The 18,897-nt window shown below is 34.5% G+C and overlaps 1 protein-coding gene across 1 annotated transcript; it reads right to left on the bottom strand.

Annotated features, from left to right (window-relative positions):
- Positions 1–983: 983 nt before the first annotated feature.
- On the bottom strand, positions 984–18,420 carry LOC129256377 (HCLS1-binding protein 3-like). Its single transcript, XM_054894603.2, has 7 exons — positions 18,299–18,420; positions 14,392–14,554; positions 13,784–13,991; positions 11,730–11,844; positions 7,814–10,344; positions 7,435–7,759; positions 984–3,386 (listed from the first exon to the last, which is right to left on the bottom strand). The coding sequence occupies exons 1-5, from the start codon at positions 18,322–18,324 to the stop codon at positions 10,194–10,196; spliced, it is 663 nt and encodes a 220-aa protein (XP_054750578.2). The 5' UTR covers positions 18,325–18,420; the 3' UTR covers positions 984–3,386; positions 7,435–7,759; positions 7,814–10,193.
- Between the last annotated feature and the right edge of the window lie 477 nt (positions 18,421–18,897).

The following is an 18,897-nucleotide window of genomic DNA, read 5'->3' as shown; positions in this document are numbered from 1 at the left end:
ATTTGACTATCGATCTTTACATGATCTCTGATATTGGTACAGAAGGAACAAGTTAAACTTTCAAAGAAGCAAAGGCTTTATTATTCATAATGTTCCTTAATCATGTCATTTTTTTCTGACGTTTCGAACAAAACACCTACAAAGAGGTGGACGATTAACCAGAGCCTTCTTTGGGGGCAAGACAGTCACCGCCTTCTGATTGTGGTCGTCTTAATGAGAACATTCAGGTGTTTCTACAATAGTGACTACCAAGGCGTATATTATCATTCACAAAGGAACAGTTTTCCTTGTCTTGGCCTTTGCTGTCTGATGTCCTGTATGAGAATATGACTTTCAATCCACAAACTTCAGGAGGCCGTTTCATAAAGCTGATCGTAAGTTAAGAGCGACTTTAAGAACGACTGGTTATCCTTTCTTGTGGTAAGTGACGGTTCACCATTATGTTCATTAGTGATTATTTAGCGCGTAAGAAAGGTTCACCAGTCGTTCTTAAAGTCGCTCTTAACTTACGAACAGCTTTATGAAACACCCACCTGATATAGAGCAGCAGAATTGAAAAACAATTTTTGTGACATAAAATGTGTTTTTATTCGATTTGCAATAATGACCTCAATAACATTGAGATATACACGATCTCTACATGCTATGTGTCATGTATCTCTTGAATATTACCAAGAAACTTGGAAATGGGATAATATTAGTGATGAGCAATCAATCTATTGAAATATCCATACATTTTCCAAAATGAACCCACATGGAACTGCAGTCCAGGGGAGTGTTTCATGAAGGACTTGTCAGACGTTTTATCCGACCAGTCCTGTTTTATCCAACAGTTACCATAGTAACAGCGGCTCTCGGCCAATCAGAATCAAAGAAAGATGTCAGATCTGACAACTTGTCGGGCAAAAATGTTGATGAAACGCTCCCCAGAACTGCACATTGGTTTCCTAGGATTGAAGTGTTTTTTACTTTTATTTAATCTTCTGCCCATGCAGCTTGTGCAATATAAATGTCTTATCACGAACTGCTTCTTTCAACCCATGGCCTACTTGACGGCGACCATTATATGATCAAGGTAGACAAATTTAGATGAAACAGACAGTCACAGGGTATAGTCTGATAGTTATGAATATCAAAATCGATCTGGATCGTGATGATAATCACAAATATCTCAACATGAATAAGGATACCGTTTTCTAAAACTTGTAATAAATTGCTTGTTATAATTTGATTTTTACCAATAAAGTGATAAGATATGAAATAATATCAACATGATAACACGAGTTTGAACTGTAGAGCTGGCACGGTAGTTCGGTCGTATGAAGGTTCTATAGGTGTTTGGTAATGGTGCCGATGGTACGAACGATTCCAGGTTTGATATGGCCCAATTGTGATGATGGTGGTGGTACGGAATTGGAGGTTGGTCAATGTTAGTGGTAGTCATGAAGTCATATTATTCACGATGGGGTAAAAAGGGGTATTTGATATTATATTATTTGGTATTATGATGGGATTAATCTTTTATTTCATTTTTCATTCAGTTGAGAACACAAGTTTCGCTTGTTCTATGTACAAAGGTTTACTTATCATATGTCTATCTTTCGGGTAAAATAACCTCGCTAACCTGAACATGAAAAACACAACGACCTACCCATTTACATGTATGTCTCATTTCAAATGAACTGAAAGTTGTGTATCAAACACTAACATGAGCACTATTGATCGCGCTAATCCATCTAATTAATCAGAAATCAAACTGTTCTTTATACGCATCTAACTCTGCTTCACTAATCACTACCATCAAATTTTCAAAAGGGCAAAAAGAAAGTCTACACAGGAAGTATAATGTCAAGGCCAAATGGAACGGTGACCGGAAAGAGTGCAGGTAAAGTTTTTGTCCCGCGACAAATTTGGCATGAATCGCCATGAATATCTGAGAAGACAATTAAATGTGCTATCCTGTCTAAAGCATGGCTGATTACCTCAACACATCCTCCGTGAATAGTCCTCTCGATTGGAAGTTTATTGGAAGGAAACGTAGCGTCAGTAACGGCTGAATACACACGTCACGTGATCAACTGAGTAGAATCATTATGGTATCTTTAGCAGATCAGTTAGAAAGGAGAAGTTGAGATGCTACTGGTATACACCTTTAGTGTTTTGGTCCCTAAAGTACATGATACCATTGGAGATCTGACAGCAATCGGTTTAGAAAAAAAATTCAAGAAAGTACATTATGACCTAAGAGCTATCTCTGCACGCTGTATAATACCATGTCACTAAAGGAATTAATCTCAGACATTGTTATAATCACAGAAATCTATAGTCAGAAAATGATATTGACATTAAATTTACAAGAATTTCCAAAAAATGCCGTAAATGATGTTGAGTTGGGTAAATCAAAATAGTGCAAAATGATTTGAATTGAGCACTTTTAAACTCTAACTTTAAACCATGCATTTTTGAACCATTTAATTACCTCACATTTATTTACAAATTAGCAATTACTATGATACAGGTACTATTAATCATGATACAGACAACCTAACTTGGGGCCATTCATTTATTTTGCTAAATGATTATCTTGACGCCTCCACCTTGCAAGATAGAAGGGACAATTCAGACCTACCACATTTATAATAATACATGTGGAAAATCAAGCCCGAATAAGAGACAACATCGGGATAATCCAAAAGAAAGCAAAAGGACATCCGTCCCATGTGCTTTAAAAAAAAGGTACATGTAAAAGCCTCACTTGCTTATGAAATAACGAACCATTACACAAGTCTTAATTCAGCTATTAAATCTTATTTACCAGTGTAATTAACATGATGATGATACACCACATGTAGCTACATGTAGCCCCAATACATCTGTATCTTGATAAATATACCCTCTATCTAAACTTTACTTGCTATACCATAATCTCATAATACATTGAGGATCGATCATTTTACTGGGCCAGTCCTGTGGTCCAGAATAAACTTCCACAAGTATTCATGGTATTTCTGGTCTTGGAACCCTAAAAAAAAATCACTAAAATAAGACAAGCTCTCCAGCCAATGTAACTCTTTACCTCTCTTCAATTATGACTGTTCCTATTTCCTTTCTTTTCTTGACTGCCCCATGAGCATCTTCTCATGATAGACATGCACGTGGTATTCATGTCCATAATTGATATCAATATCCTTATAATTATGAATGTGTTAAAACATGGATAAATTCTTAGAATGTTACCAATTATGTCCAGTCGCCGATCTTGTCAAAACGATTCCCTATACCGCGCTTACTTTGTTCCAATCACAGAATAAAATACTCTGCAAAATAAATTATGGGATGAACTGGCTTACCTTTCTTATTCGGCGCTTGTTGGCTGACACTGGCACCTAGACAATAATGAGGAAAATACAGAATCGTCACCCTAAGATTCGTTCGAAATATTGCGATTTAAAATGGCAATAGACTAATTTCTTCCCCGGGATGCTACATGTACATAGTTATCATTAATTTTGAGATGTTGTATAACTGAGAAAGGACATTATATTCAATGCCCATATATTTGGGAAAATTGTAAATAATGTAGATTTAACGTTTAACGCACATACAACCGTCGACAATGTCTAATTTCGTTCGACATATTGCGATTTAAAATGGCAATAGACTAATTTCTTCCCCGGGATGCTACATGTACATAGTTATCATTAATTTTGAGATGTTGTATAACTGAGAAAGGACATTATATTCAATGCCCATGTATTTGGGAAAATTGTAAATAATGTAGATTTAACGTTTAACGCACATACAACCGTCGACAATGTCTAATTTCGTTCGACATATTGCGATTTAAAATGGCAATAGACTAATTTCTTCCCCGGGATGCTACATGTACATAGTTATCATTAATTGTGAGATGTTGTATAACTGAGAAAGGACATTATATTCAATGCCCATGTATTTGGGAAAATTGTAAATAATGTAGATTTAACGTTTAACGCACATACAACCGTCGACAATTTCTAAAATGAGTTTCTTTAACATAAATATTAAAAAAATACCCGAATGGAAGTCGACACTTTTATCAACTTCTGTGGTATTCACCCTTTTCCTCATTAAAAAAATGTACACGTAATCATTAAAATATAGAATAGTGTTCTAAATGATAAATCTTTTCGCTCACTCACTATTGTGTGAATGAGTGTATTTGGTACGCACACATAGTGCAATCGTCACATAATATTTTTTTTTATTATCTAAGTGAGATAATTTTCAAAGTAATCTCGTAAATTGAACAAGAAACGGTATCTATTCAAATGTTAAACTCATCAATATGCCCCAATATAACAATTTCTTTACGTCGATACATTAGGAAATGTCACACAAGTCATTGTACATACTGTATTCACAGTGGTGGTACTGCTGGGGGCAAGGGAAATCGCCTCCCCTTATGTCTTTTTTTCCATCAAATAATGGCGAAACGGAAGAAAGAGGAAGAAAAAATATATATCAAAGAGAGAGGGCTTGCTCCGTGTAATTCCACCAATAATTCAAGTGAGATATGATAAGGTTGTCCCCCTTCCCCTATCAAAACATTGGGGCTGTAAATGCATATTCATGCACATTTTTAGAACACAGTGCCTTTTACTAAAAAAATAATAATTTCGATGTGGAAATCAAGAAATTCATATTTTCCTATATTTCAAGCCAATATACGATTGAAACTGTTGTAAAATCAGTCGGATAATATCCTTTATGTAACGAGATACCTGTGTATATATATATTATTCACTTAATATTTCATTTACAAGTGAACCGTACGGTGGCATTTTTAAAGTTGATAATGAAGCCCAATTGCTAATGCAGGCCTTCTATAGAAGAAATAAACCCAGTATTTATCAATAATGCATAAGTTAATAAAGCGCAACTTCAATACGGTAATTGTGCCAGTCAAGGACAATGGTAATATCGACTTCTAAACTCAAAATGTAATTTACCTCATCTGTAATTTGTTTTCATACATATTTTAAATCAATTTCGGTCTAGGCATCAATTATGACTACAAAGCTGTGGTGAATGAAATAATGATTAAAAACAAATATAGTCACTATTTTGATGATATTATTCTTGTTTATATTACAGTATCTTTTCAGAACTGAATATCTCTGCAGGGGGGGGGGTTACTTCTCCCGAAAAATGCATTAAATTGATTTACAAAGAGGCCGGGGAAAACAATGCAATAAGTAAATCAAGTATTTATGAAATCAGTATTAATGATAATAAATTTGGTAGATTAAGCCTACAGACTAAACTCAGCAATTCTTTCGTGCACTGCACTGTTAATTTTCAAAAACTGTGTAGCAATCATATACCGATAAATAAAGCCTGCCAGTATAAATTTTCACATCCAGAGAGACAACGCCAAAAAATGAACTCGAAATACAATAAAACCCGCAAATAAAATAAAAATCTATTTGACACATTCCAAGAGTGGACGTTAAATTTCATACATGAAAATAATGAATGACAAATTATTTTGTGTTTATACTACGAATCATATTTTCTTACAGGAATATCTTGCTTTGATAAAAATGTTTCCTGATTATGATGGCAAGTAATCTTTAAGCTTGGATGTGGAAATTGAGTAAAATTGTAAAGATAATTATGATCTGTGTTTACTGTTATTGTATTGCTTTATCTGACATTAAGCCATACAGTGTAATTTGGTACCTACTCTGCATCTTACTCCTTATCTTTCAGACAGGGGAGCTCCATTAAAGGTGCATCTTTGTATCCTAATTGGGAAAAGCTGCAAAGTTGCACCTTTAATTGGTGCGCCCAGTGTGACATTGATAAAGGTGCAAAGTTGAACCAATTGTTCTAATCGTGTAGATTATACGGAGACGATGTTTAGTGGTAAAGAACATGATAATATTCAGAGGATGCATTTACTTTTATGCATGTTGTGTAAAAGTACATCACTACTTTTCTTTGCTAATTACATTGAAAATTTTGTCAAAAATAATGAGCTGTTGAAGGATTAGTGTGGCGTTCAGGCGACTTAGAGGACATGTCCAAGAAAAGACAACTTTATTCATCAATCAACCTTCAAGTTACGCTTGAACGTATCAAATGAATTTCATGAAATTGTGATGAGAAGTTATTAGCAAATATTGACCTTGTATAAATTATAAACGGAAATTCATTTTTTATATTACAATTTTACCATTTGGAAGGTCACTTCAGCTTTATATTAAATGTTTTCGGGGGCACAGTTTATTTATTGCTAAATTTTAAAACCCATTTTTATTTCATTTTATCCATAGATGCAGGACAATTTAACATTTGAAATCATTCAATCAAGCAAGACAGGAATTGAATCATATGAATGTCATCAAAAGCCGATAAACATAATTCAATGAAATAGTGACAACGTGGCAAATGTCAATTTAGTCGAGCACTGATCACAAAAAAGGACTGATGAGAAAATTCTACCATTTTTGTGGGGGTGTATAATAACATTAGCTCAAAGGTTTAAGGGTATAAATTATTAACCATATACTAATCATCAATCAACTGGACAATTATAATCCTATAGCTTCGCTGGTCTCAAAACTAATTTCATAGATGTCACAGGAAATATGGTTCTTTGCTCTTCATTATTTATTCATGCAATTAGAATTATGAACAGGCAGAAACACAAAGGGAAGGACAAGCTAGGAGTTCTGGAAAGTACATTTTTAGTGCGCATATCCTGATGGCAACGAATAGTAGAAAATTTCATTGATAGGCCGCTGGATTACTGAAGGTCAACATATCAGTACCAATTTTAATGATTGGTTGCTTTTATTAATGAATTATTGCAACATGAATATTTACTTCAATTTGGAAATTGAAAATACATAATCCAAAGAAAAAGAATACAGTGGTAATATAATAATTACAACATGTACATTATTTAGTTACTCTTTAGATCACAAGGCTCAAATTAATTGAACATTTCACTTTCAATTGCTGAATGTAAGCAATTGTCAAGGAGTTTCAAGTATCCTTATCTTTGCCCTCAGAGGCCTGTTGAATGAACTCAATAATCACTTTGAATATTCTTTGGGATAGGTATGCATTTATCAAACTTTACTTCACCTATTTCAATAGTAATAATTATTACACAAATGGTACTGCCAACTTAGGGACTCTTTGCCAATTTAGATTAATCAATCGCAATGGTACTGTAAATTATATACATTTCTTTATATGATTATACCAAGATGCCAAGACAAAGTTTAACTATATTTTCAAAAATATGATATTCATACCACCAATATTTATCTTAGGATAATGGACCATTCCCCTAATTTCTATGTTGAAAGTGTGAGGTTGTCTAATGACTAACTATGTAACAAATATGTATAAGAAATAAGTGACTTTTGTGAAACTTGCCTTTAAAGAAAATAAGGAGCCAGCAGTATACAAAAAGTCCTAAAAGAGATAAAATAAAAAGAAGTTAAACAAAGTGTGCATAATTGAATAGTCAGCCAATTGAACCCTGTCTTGAAACACAATACATATTTCTAGCTGATCTTAAAATCCACCAATAATAAGGTGGTGTAGAAGGGCAAATGAACATTATGTCTAAACTTCTCAAATGGAATTTGCAAACAATGGTTTTCAAACTTGATGGATAGCAAGCAATTATTTGTGATGGTGTATATTAGTTTTCATCTAAAAGATAGTTGAACTTATCCAGCAGTTGCATAACTCACCCCTCCTCCCCCATGTGTTATTATATCAATGGGTAGATATTAAAGGTCAAGTCCACCTCATGAAAATGTTGATTTGAATCTATAGAGAAAAATCAGACAAGCATAATGCTGAAAATTTCATCAAAATCGAATATGAAATAAGAAAGTTATGACATTTTAAAGTTTCACTTATTTTTCACAAAATAGTTATGTGCACAATTAAGTCACATGCAAACGAGAGAATCAATGATGTCTCTCAATCTCTATTTCTTTTGTTTTTTTATTGTTCAAATTATACATTATTTCAATTTTTGCAGAATTGACAATAAGGACCAACTTGACTGAACCATAAAATGTTAAGCAATGGTAATTCAACAAGTTCAGGGTGAAATAAAACTTTGTTTCACAGGACAATGAAGAGAAAATTATAATATTTCATATAATAAAATACAAAAGAAATAGTGAGTGAGTGATGTCATCAGTTCCCTCATTCGCATACCGACCAGGATGTGCATATAACTGTTTTGTGAAATTAAACGAAACTTTAAAATGTCATAACTATCTTCTTTTACATCCGATTTTGAAGAAATTTTCAATGTTAAGCTTGTTGAATTCTTCTCTTTTTATTCAAATCAATTTTTGTTGGGGTGGACTTGTCCTTTAGTAAAATTTCACAGTAGTGCTAAAATTGTATATCTTTTCTCGTTCAATAATTTTGAAAGAAATATTAGTATTTTGAAAAAAAATGCAAGAGGTATTCTGTCTCGTACTATACAATGAGTCTCAATCTAACGGTGGAATCAAAATATTGTAATGTACGCTGACTTTCAAATCTACTAATTTTCTATACTAATCAATTATCTGAACAACATTTCAACTTTGGGACTGTCTTACCTGCCTTATAGTGTACTGGTCTAAACCAAGGCCAGTCATAAATATATCTAAAATAATGATTAGCAGTGGGACTTGTGTCAAAGTTCATACAACAATGGTAAAGAACTGCTAAGCTTGTATAAAGAACTATCAATTTGTACTCACCACAACTTTATGTAGATTTTGTCATAATGTGGAAAAGTTGTGAGCACAAAGATGGCGCTCTTTCTTAGATGCATCGTTGAGCACTTTGATGACATTCAGCATGTGGTAAGGTTCTTTATTATATTTCTCAATCCTAACAAGCCCTTGAGGCTGTTTCTTCAATTTCTTTCTTTGACTTCGTATTTGCATTAAGTTTGTAGGGTAGGTTCCAATCCCACTCCTGACACCATTTGCCATAACTGTAATACATCTCATTTCAATGTCATTGAATTAATATTGAATTAGTTATTGAACTAATCGTAAAATGTTATCAAAAAAGTTTCTGATTGCTGATACTGAATGAGAGATATTTGCTCTCTCAGTCAGAATGAATATCCTTCATTTGATGATTTGATATATGGGTATACATTCTCATAATCATAACACAAAGTCAAAATATAGAGGTCGTGCAGCACAACAAGCAATACTATCATTTCTATTGCCCCATTATCATAATAATCTTCAGTACTATATACCATCATTATCATCATCATCTCAATCATCACATTCTACATCTTCATGATCATTACTATAACCACCGGCATAACTTTATTTTTAATTGCCACAATGATCATCACAATTACAGTCTAGCATTCATGTCTTCATCATCATGTACATGTACAAATACATTTCATAAGTATCACAATTACTTTCATTTTAAATAATCACCCGGATTATAAACATCAGCAATTTTTAAGAAATTAAGAAATTGATCTGTTAGTCAACCTTAACCATCATTAGGTTGACTGACAGTTTGGTAAAGTCAATGATAATCTTTGTACAATTTCTTCAATGCCTGTCCTTTCCAATATATTTCCAATTTCCAATTTCCAATATTCTGAGTTGAGAATTAAGGAAATTGTATTTTGTATTATTTCACCTGCATTTACATTGGAGGTAGATTTTAAAGGTAACGGGGAGTGAATGGTCAATTACCTTTGATATAAATGTCCATATCAGATTGGGGTAATAAACCTTATTCTGCTTGCAAAATATTTTACACAATGAACAATCATGATTGATGGAGAAGTGCAGTTACCAATAGCTGTATGGCAAGCAATTCATAAATGAATAAATAACCTAAATAATTCAACAATAAAATGAAAAATCCATCAAATTATTTATTTTGCAGATCTAGGTGAGCAGATGTTTCAAGTGTTGAATAATGATGAATAAATAGAGACCCGACATAAAATAAATTTGTGTACACAAATGTTAATTGCTCAAGGACATAATATACCTGCAGCTGCAGTGGTATTAATCAGTTTACCCAGTCAGCATAATCATTCACACCTATGCATAAACACCATGCAAACAGCTCTACACATAACACTACATCACTCTCTCAGATGAAAGGAAATGTTTGACTGGTAACCAGTTTTACTCACCACTGCTGCTCGGTTGGGCATGGTGAGGACTAGGAGAGAAGAGGTCACCATCTGTTTCATCTACATCACCTTTGTCAGTCTTAAAAAGTTCATCATCAGAATCTTCATCACCAAAAAGGCTTGAGCTCTGACTTTTTACTGACCTGTTGAAAAAAGGTTAATATAAAAAACTTACTACAGTCTGAACGCAATCAAAACATCATAAAATTTTTTGTTTGTATGAGAAGCAGGTTTAAAACAAGATATGGGCACTCAATGTGTGGTGAACCTGCAGCCTTCTGAATTTGAGAACACATTTTATTTTCATTATCATTTAATGGTTTATTCAATAGATATGTATCGCAGTAAAAAAATGAATTACACATGCTTTACAGGGTATCAATTAAAAATACATGGTAAGTTAAATACAGAGACAATTGAAATTATTCACATACATTTGCACAGTAAATTTTTGATAAAGATGAATAAACAACACGAGAATGCATAAAATTATTCATAATAAAACTTTTAAAAACACAATAAGTCAATGGTTATTAAAAAGAATTCACAATCGCTAAGCATGTATATAATTTAAACATTTAAGAATTTTCAAATTATTTCATTTATGATTCGCAATATATGTTAAGCACACATACAAGATTAGGGAGGGCACTGTTTCTAAATCTGTTTGTCTTGTATTTGAATTCTGTATATGTGTTTGCATTTCAAAGAAAATTATTATTTCTTTGAGGAGGTAACCAAGACTGACATAAGTTATTTTATTCAAAACAAATAGCAAAATCTTGAGTAAGTTTTTCTCTTTGGGACATTATAGTTGGTAATCCTAGCTCTACCAATGCATCATCATATGAACTGTATTTTGATGATCCAAGAATAATAATAATTTTCTGTCTGTGTGGAACGAAATATTTTATTTGTGGATGTTTTTTGGAAAGAAAGCTATGTTTTTATTTAATTTCAATGTTGGTTGATCATTTGTGTAACCTGCTGTATAATGAAGAAGCTTTTAATACCTTATTTTACAAATACTTCCAGATTGTTTTTACTTTCAGATATATCATGACCTAATTCTATCTTTGTATATATTACATCACAACTTCCTCTGTAGATTTTTTATATAACAATACTTCCAAATAATGGCTAATGAGAAACAGCGAATGGTTTCAATGATGTGTGGATTTCTTTGTATTGCTGTATGCTATGTTCAAATTGTATTCAAAAGATTATCCCAGGATCAAATTAGACCTGCCTATTGGCGTAAATCCTGACAGAAATTCCAATTAATTACAACAATTATCCAGGAAAATATATCTGTCTCAAGTATGCAAACTCAGAAGAAATTTTGATAATGAAAATTTTTGGTCATTACTTGGAAACACATGCTAGATCATATAATATCAACTATTAAAAAGTAAACCTCATAATAAAGAAACTAAAGAATAAGTTTGTTCCATCAGTCATTTTCCAGCCTTGAAACTTTTAAAACACAAAAATAACCAGGTTGACAAAAATCTCTGAAAACACTTGCTTTGTGGGAGATTTAAGATCACCCTTTTCATCCTTGGGTGCACCATCTCCATGTCCTCCAGTATCTGATTCTTTTCCCTGTCCCTCAACAGCATCTATTTTAGATTGTGGTACACCTGCAAAGGATGTGTGATTATAAACAGACAGGAAGGAAGTTAAGATGGTTTTGTCTAAAGAGCAGTTCACATGACAAATCATATTAAATGTCCAATTGTGAAATTAAACTGCACACCAATCTCTTAGTTTGAATATGAATATTTTACAGCTCATACTCTAAGCTTCAAATCATGATTGATCATGAAAGAATTGTGGAAACTTTAAACAGCAGAGGGCGATCTTTATATGACTGTAAATAAACAATGAATTTCAAAGTTAGGGTTGAATAAAAACTCTCTCATGGCTTGAAGTTAAATTTAGAGGAAGAGTTTGGTGTAGTTTAAGCACTATCCTTATTTGATTTTTTTTTCTCTATTCATTGGAATCCACTTTTGGTTGAAGTAAACTTCAACTTTAAGTACTCATGCCTCCTGAGCCCATAATTTGATTGTCATTCATGAATGTAATATTATTACACAAATATACAACTATTTAGGTACCATGTGAACATAGCTTTAACACTTGTATGTAAAGAGGTCATACAGGTGCTCCCCTCTTATCAAAGACTAACAGGTCATGATTTTATTGTTTCACGCAAACCCCTTTCAATGTTAAGGACTGTTTAGTCGATAATATTAGCTATATATGGCATATGTACAGCAACTGCACTTTTCATCAAAGGTCAAGTGCATCATAATTCATAATATTAAAATAGGAATGAATGAAAAGGCATCATCAACTATTCCAAACATTGAATATTTCATCAAATTAAGATGTAAAATGGATTACAAGATATGAAAATATGATGCCACATTTTTTTTCAATTTCAATTTCTTCAATTCCATTTTAAAGAAGCTCTTCATTCAATCATCATAAAAAAACCTTTCAATTTTATTTTTGCTTTAATGCTGGGTTTGTTCATTTTTTTCATGTTTATTGATAAGCTTACAGTGTGATTTTATGCAACAAAACAGACATGACTTCTCCCACTTCTATAGAGATAATTTATTTAAATAATTATCTCATCTTATCTTATTGTATATAGAATGTTACATGGAGAGTCTTATGCTTATATTTTGATGGCATAGAAAAAAGAATGTTCTTGCAATTATGTCAATTTTGATTTCCTCTTCTTTCATTTGATATTAATATATGATACATAATTATTCACTTATTATTGGGTGCCTGAACAAAATGAAATGTCTGCATTTTTTCTGTACAAAACTTCTTTTCTTTTCAGGCATGGAATAGGTTTACAATTTTAGGATATAAAACTTGTCTGCAGCTTTTTGATATCCAATCACTAAAGTTTTAATGCACGCCTTAGAGGCCCCTTTTAAGGAAAAACAATGAGAGGGGGTTAGATATTTAAAAAAAATCCTAATTCAGATTTTCATGAAGAATCATCCACTGACAAAAAAAAATGACAGCTACTACACTTTGGAATAATTGGAATGTTGTTTGATAATACACAAGTAAATTTCACATTACTGATCAATGCTTTATCAAAGCTTCTGACAGGATTTAAGCACTTTAATCTGCTTTATCTTGTCCTCTTAAAATTAATAACAATAATAATATGGATATTTGTAATGCACCGGTTCACATTTCTGTACTTCACAGGGGCCGCAAAAGCGGGGGGAGGGGGGCTGGGGGGCTTCAGCCCCCCCCCCCACTTTTTTCCAAAAACCGTGTACAAAAACGTAAAAATGACCATATGATTGTGATTTTTTGCATGGTCAGCCCCCCCCCCCCCCACCTTGGAAACCGTTCCGCAACCCCTGCTTCAAATGTGCTTAAATGCTAATAACAATAACAAACATATGCCCCCCTCCCCCATTCTGGCACATATCTCATCCTCATGACACAGAGGGGATGTTTCCCCTTCCCTGTTAGACCAAAGTAGCCTTGTGCCTCCCCATTTTTTAGAATGAAAGGATGCCCTCCTTTTTTGCTTACCTAAGAAATCCAGTAGAATAGGAGAGCAGCAAACTTTGGGACTTGAAGCAATGAACTGCATCAGTTTTTCAAAGGCAGCCCGCCTTCCCTGCGGAGTGCTGTCTCGGACCATGAGTACTTTCTTTGGCAAATCAGGGAAGATGGTGGCTGGGTAACGATCACTCATGGCCTTGTGTAACGATTCAAAATCATTGTACCATTTGGGCACCTGCATGTATTAAAAGGAATATAATCATGAGCATGAGTCACCTTGGTATGGTGGTGAATCCATCTATGAAGAGAGGCATTGTCTTCTCTCCCTGTCAGCTCTTAACCCCCCCCCCCCCCCCATGAATTATGATTCTGTTTGTGAGTAAATGTCATTACTAATGGAAGATCAAACTCTTTTTCAATGAAACTAATAAAATAAAATATATCCAAATATCCTAAAGAAAGATAGAGGTAAACTAGAACAAGGCCACATATATAAAGGGCATTAATCCCAATGGGAGGGTGTATGTAGGTGTGTATGTTGAAAATTAATAGTGTTCTTCAATCATTACTAGATCCTATTCATTTTAATGTTTTATGAGAAAAATGAAGACACGATAATAATAAAATAAACTGACCATAAACTGGACCACATCCTCTGGCTTATGGTCTGGCGATTTAAAGTACGGCAAGCTGGTGATGATGATGACATGATATTCTTCTTGAGTTGAAAGAAGTTTGGTGATGGAGCGATATTCTGGCACAGTGATATCAATTCCTGTCTCTGTATTCTTCAGAGTTCTAAAGACACATCAAGATGAAAGTTTTATCAATGACTTTAAATTATTTCAATGAGTACAGCAGCTACACTGGATAGTTTGGAAACATGTGCTTGAATGCTCCCCAGAGAGTGGAGAAAGTGAAAATATTGTAAGGAGTCAATCTAGAATCCGATAACTAGGGTAACGTTATATCTGTAATGATTTTAGAGATTATTGTTCTGATGAATATATAATGCAGTGGAAAACTATTATCACTTATATTATTAATATTTTCTTTGTTACATATTAAGATGTCTTTTTTCTCATTTTGGCACATTTCACTCACTCGATATTGGTGTCCGCAGAATGGACAGGTATATGAAGATTTATTCATTAATATGCATTTATTTCATTCATGCATTAAACATACATTTACAAACATGTTAATATAAAGACACACAAAATAGAAATAATTATTGAATGAGGAGTTGGCTTAAAGGCAGAAGAGCCTTTTTGGTGCTGCCAATGACAAAGAGCTAATAGAAATTATATAAAACGCTTATAATACAACACCTAAAACATTATATAAACAACTAAAGGTAAAGCCTAAAGTATAAAAAAAGAACTAAGTATTGTGGTTATTAAAGTAAATTTTTTTTAAATCTCCTTTTGAAAACGTAATGATTTATCCAGTGAAATACAAATTCAATGCTAACCAAAATGACCCAACACTACAGGACATGGTCAAGCCAAGGCTAAAGAGAATTTAGATATGTGATACAGAAGCTTAAACCTGCATTCACAAGCATTTGTAAGTATTCATAAGCACCACACCACAAATTAGTACTGAAAATAAACAACATTAACATTTTCTTTTCTGGTCAGTCATAATAATCAATAGTTACAGTGCCCCCCCCCCCCCCCCCGTGCACACAGTGCCCCCCCCCCCCCCCCCCCCCCCCGTGCATTCATCAGACATCCCCAATCACATTCACACATATCTCAATTTATCATGATCTATTAGAAAAACCACTCTAGGGGGCATTTTCTTTGCCTTTTCTGTCTCCTTCAAAAGCGCATTTAGGGACGTATTTGGCAGTGATATGCGCTATAAGCATGTTGGTATTATTATTATTATTAATAAGGTAAAAAAAGCTGCCAGAGTAGTTGGACTTTCAAGCACCATTGTACAAAATCCTTATAGGGCCTATATCTCATAACAATATTAACCTTAGATATAATTTGTTATACCTAAACTGACAATATCTAATTTCACTAAAAAAAATAATAACTAAAAGAAAAAAATAAAATCATCAGACAATTCATCCCACCGACAAGCCTTGTCTTCATCATTGTGTGCATTTCTGTGTTACCGCGGGAAGGCTTTCTACAAATTCCCCCGTTTATTGTTGCCTTTGAGGTCATATCTGCCCTATTGTCGGGGGCTATTGACTATATGAGGTCAATACTGTAATATTGACCTCATTATTGGTACTAGGAATGTCTAAAACTTGGACATATAATTAAGCACAAACTGTTACCAGATATAGCCCGGGGGGGCACTCGACCAAAAAAGTAGTAGGTCTGTGCCGCGGGCGAGACAAAAAACGGGGGCCTTGGAGCGGGCTTATTGTAAAAAGGAGGGTCCTCGGAACGGGCTTCGGAACTACAAATGTGTGTGAAAACGGGGGTCCTTGGAACGGGTCGCCTGCTTGTGAGTGCGTATTCATCCCTATGGAATGGGCATACGTGCATGCAGCTATAGCCCGGCGGCACGGGCGCCGGGTGCGCTAGCGCAGAGGCGATGGTCGGACAGCGCTTTGCGACCGCTTTTCACCAAAATTGCGGCTCATTGTAGCAGATCAATACGGCCGGAACGGCGTAACGGAAAATATGCGAAGCTTTGGAGCGGATTTCTTTCTTCTTTTTCCTCGATAAGAAGAAAATGCTATGCTTTGGAGCGGCTTTCTGTGTTCTTTTTCTCAATAAGACAAAAATGCTATGCCTTGGAACGGAAATTTGAGTGTAAAAATGGGGGTCCCCTCCGCGGCACATACCCACTATGCATTATATACTGAGTGCCCCCCCCCCCCCCGACCGAAATTTTCCATCTGTAAGTTAGTATTATACACTTATGGATGCTTCTGAATGCAGGCTTAAGTATTCAGTTCCATATTCTGTCTCCTCTTGAATTTACACCTTAGTCTAAACTAGGTTGGTTGGATCATAACCTGGATGGGTCAGCATCAAACTTGAAGTTGAATTTTACTGGTTCACATCTCAAATACGTATCCAGTCCATTCTCAAAGCAGACAGAAATGATTGTATGCAATTGCTAAGCCTAGATGCATACAAACCTCGTATTAGTGTGAATGACTGATGCGCAGATAGCATACATTTGTTCACTGCAACCACCCTGCCTGTGGGGAATCTACATGTATATGTAGATCTATGCAGCACAAAATACACTTTAAAAAAATTCAAATTGGATATGAAGCCAATTTCATTTCCTCTCTGTCTTTCTGGTACTTTATATCAATGATTTTTCTTGATGTCGAAGCAGGCATGCAGCTTATTTGCTGGTTTTCTCTATACGCACAGAGAGGGCGCGCGATATTATTTAATAAACTTGCTTGTTTACGTCAGATCAGCTGTACTGCTGGTTGCGTTCTAGGCGCTCCGCATTTTTTTTCGCTGTTCAGTGTTATTTTATGATGTAGCGCCATCAGCGATTATACGTGAGATGCAACCTGTTGATTTTTTTGGTACAATTTCATATTATGCGCCGACGATTTGAATCTAAACTGTTCGATAGGAAAAATTCGCATTTCGATTGTTGTTTGCGTAATTTCCACCGCAGTATTAAGGATCGGACGGAGTGTCTTGGCTGAGATTTGGAGGTAAGCGTTTAAAATCCCTTTTTATAAATACGTTCGAGCACATTTTTAAAATTAAATTAAATGATAAGATGTAGATGAATAAATTTAGTATATTGTGAAGATTTTGGCGTGTTTCATTCTCTCACATTCGTGTGATGAATGAAAACGTCAAAATTCACTATGAAATGACATGCGTTGTGCGAGGTTAGTACGACTAACCTCGCATGCTTGTGTGAGTACGCCACTGACTATCGTAATAAATAAAAGAGAATGTGCAGCTGTCTACCGCGACATGGTTTGTCGCAAGTTACCTTGAACATGTTGAACTTGAACTTGAAGTTGAAGTTACCTTAAAAGCTTGATGGCCACATCTCACTGTCTTTATGACAAGGGTGTACAGATGAGTGTGGCAGGGTTAAGGAGGCTCTTACTAGTCTTAGAGCCCATTTAAAAACCCAATTTAGATAATTGTGTCTTAAATTGCAGGAGTGGCTAGAGAGTGTGTCATGACACTAAATTATAGTCATGATAGTAAATAATGACTAATTCAGTAATTGACAGTGAGTGTGACAAAAAATCAAGCATGCCATTTGTACCCAAGAACAAGAGAAAATAAGCCAAAAAGTGATAACCTTATTTCCAACACAGGGAGTTGTAACACTAAAGAGAGAACAAGGTCATGTCATAACCTTGTTTATGATTGAATGAGCATGAGTGGCACACTAGCTACTAGAAGAGGAGCGCCATTTGTATTAGTTACTACAAAATATTCAACGTATGGGACTAAATACATTTTCAGGTGGGCGTAGATCTATTCAATAATTCATACAAAATTATGTTCAAACTACTCCCGTAAATCGCTCATAGCTGATCTACAATTAAGGAAATAAAAAAAATCAACGAACCTCGGTGTTACGATCGCTTTATTCATTTTCCTGTTATTCAGAGGTCGCGAATGATAATCTTATGTTTATTTGCACTTGTTGACTTGAATTGAACAGAGCGGAGCAGCCGACATTCCGGAAATAGACTCTCGATTATTTCCCATAAATCATTGCGCGCCATTGGATCTCGAAAGCTGAAAAATGTCTGTTGCAAGTGAGTAATTATTGCCCTATTTTTTCTATTATGCAGCTTCTTTATTCAAAAAATATATTTTGTTATTGTGTAAGAGATTTTGTTTTGTTTTTCATACATTTTCAATGATTTCTATTAATTGTGTGAATGGCTTAAAACTCTTTAAAATATTAGTGGTGATGTAATTTGTAGATTTCTTCAGACCCACCAGTGTATTTCCATGTATTGATTCGTGGGAGAATGTAACGCGGGAGCTTCGCTTCGGCTTCGCTGGCCATGGCATGCATGCCTTTGAGGCTTTGGTTGCGGATAGCCTTGAGGACTCCGTGATATTTTTGAATATACGTTTTCATCATGGAGCCTTCAAGTTAAAACCCTTCCCATTCTCGAGGTCGGCATGACATCTTTTTCACAGTCGTCACGCATC

The sequence above is a fragment of the Lytechinus pictus genome, chromosome 1 (genome assembly GCF_037042905.1).
Source record: "Lytechinus pictus isolate F3 Inbred chromosome 1, Lp3.0, whole genome shotgun sequence".
Taxonomy (NCBI): domain Eukaryota; kingdom Metazoa; phylum Echinodermata; class Echinoidea; order Temnopleuroida; family Toxopneustidae; genus Lytechinus; species Lytechinus pictus.
The sequence above is the reverse complement of the archived record's forward strand: the minus strand, read 5'-3'. Positions and strand labels throughout refer to the sequence as shown.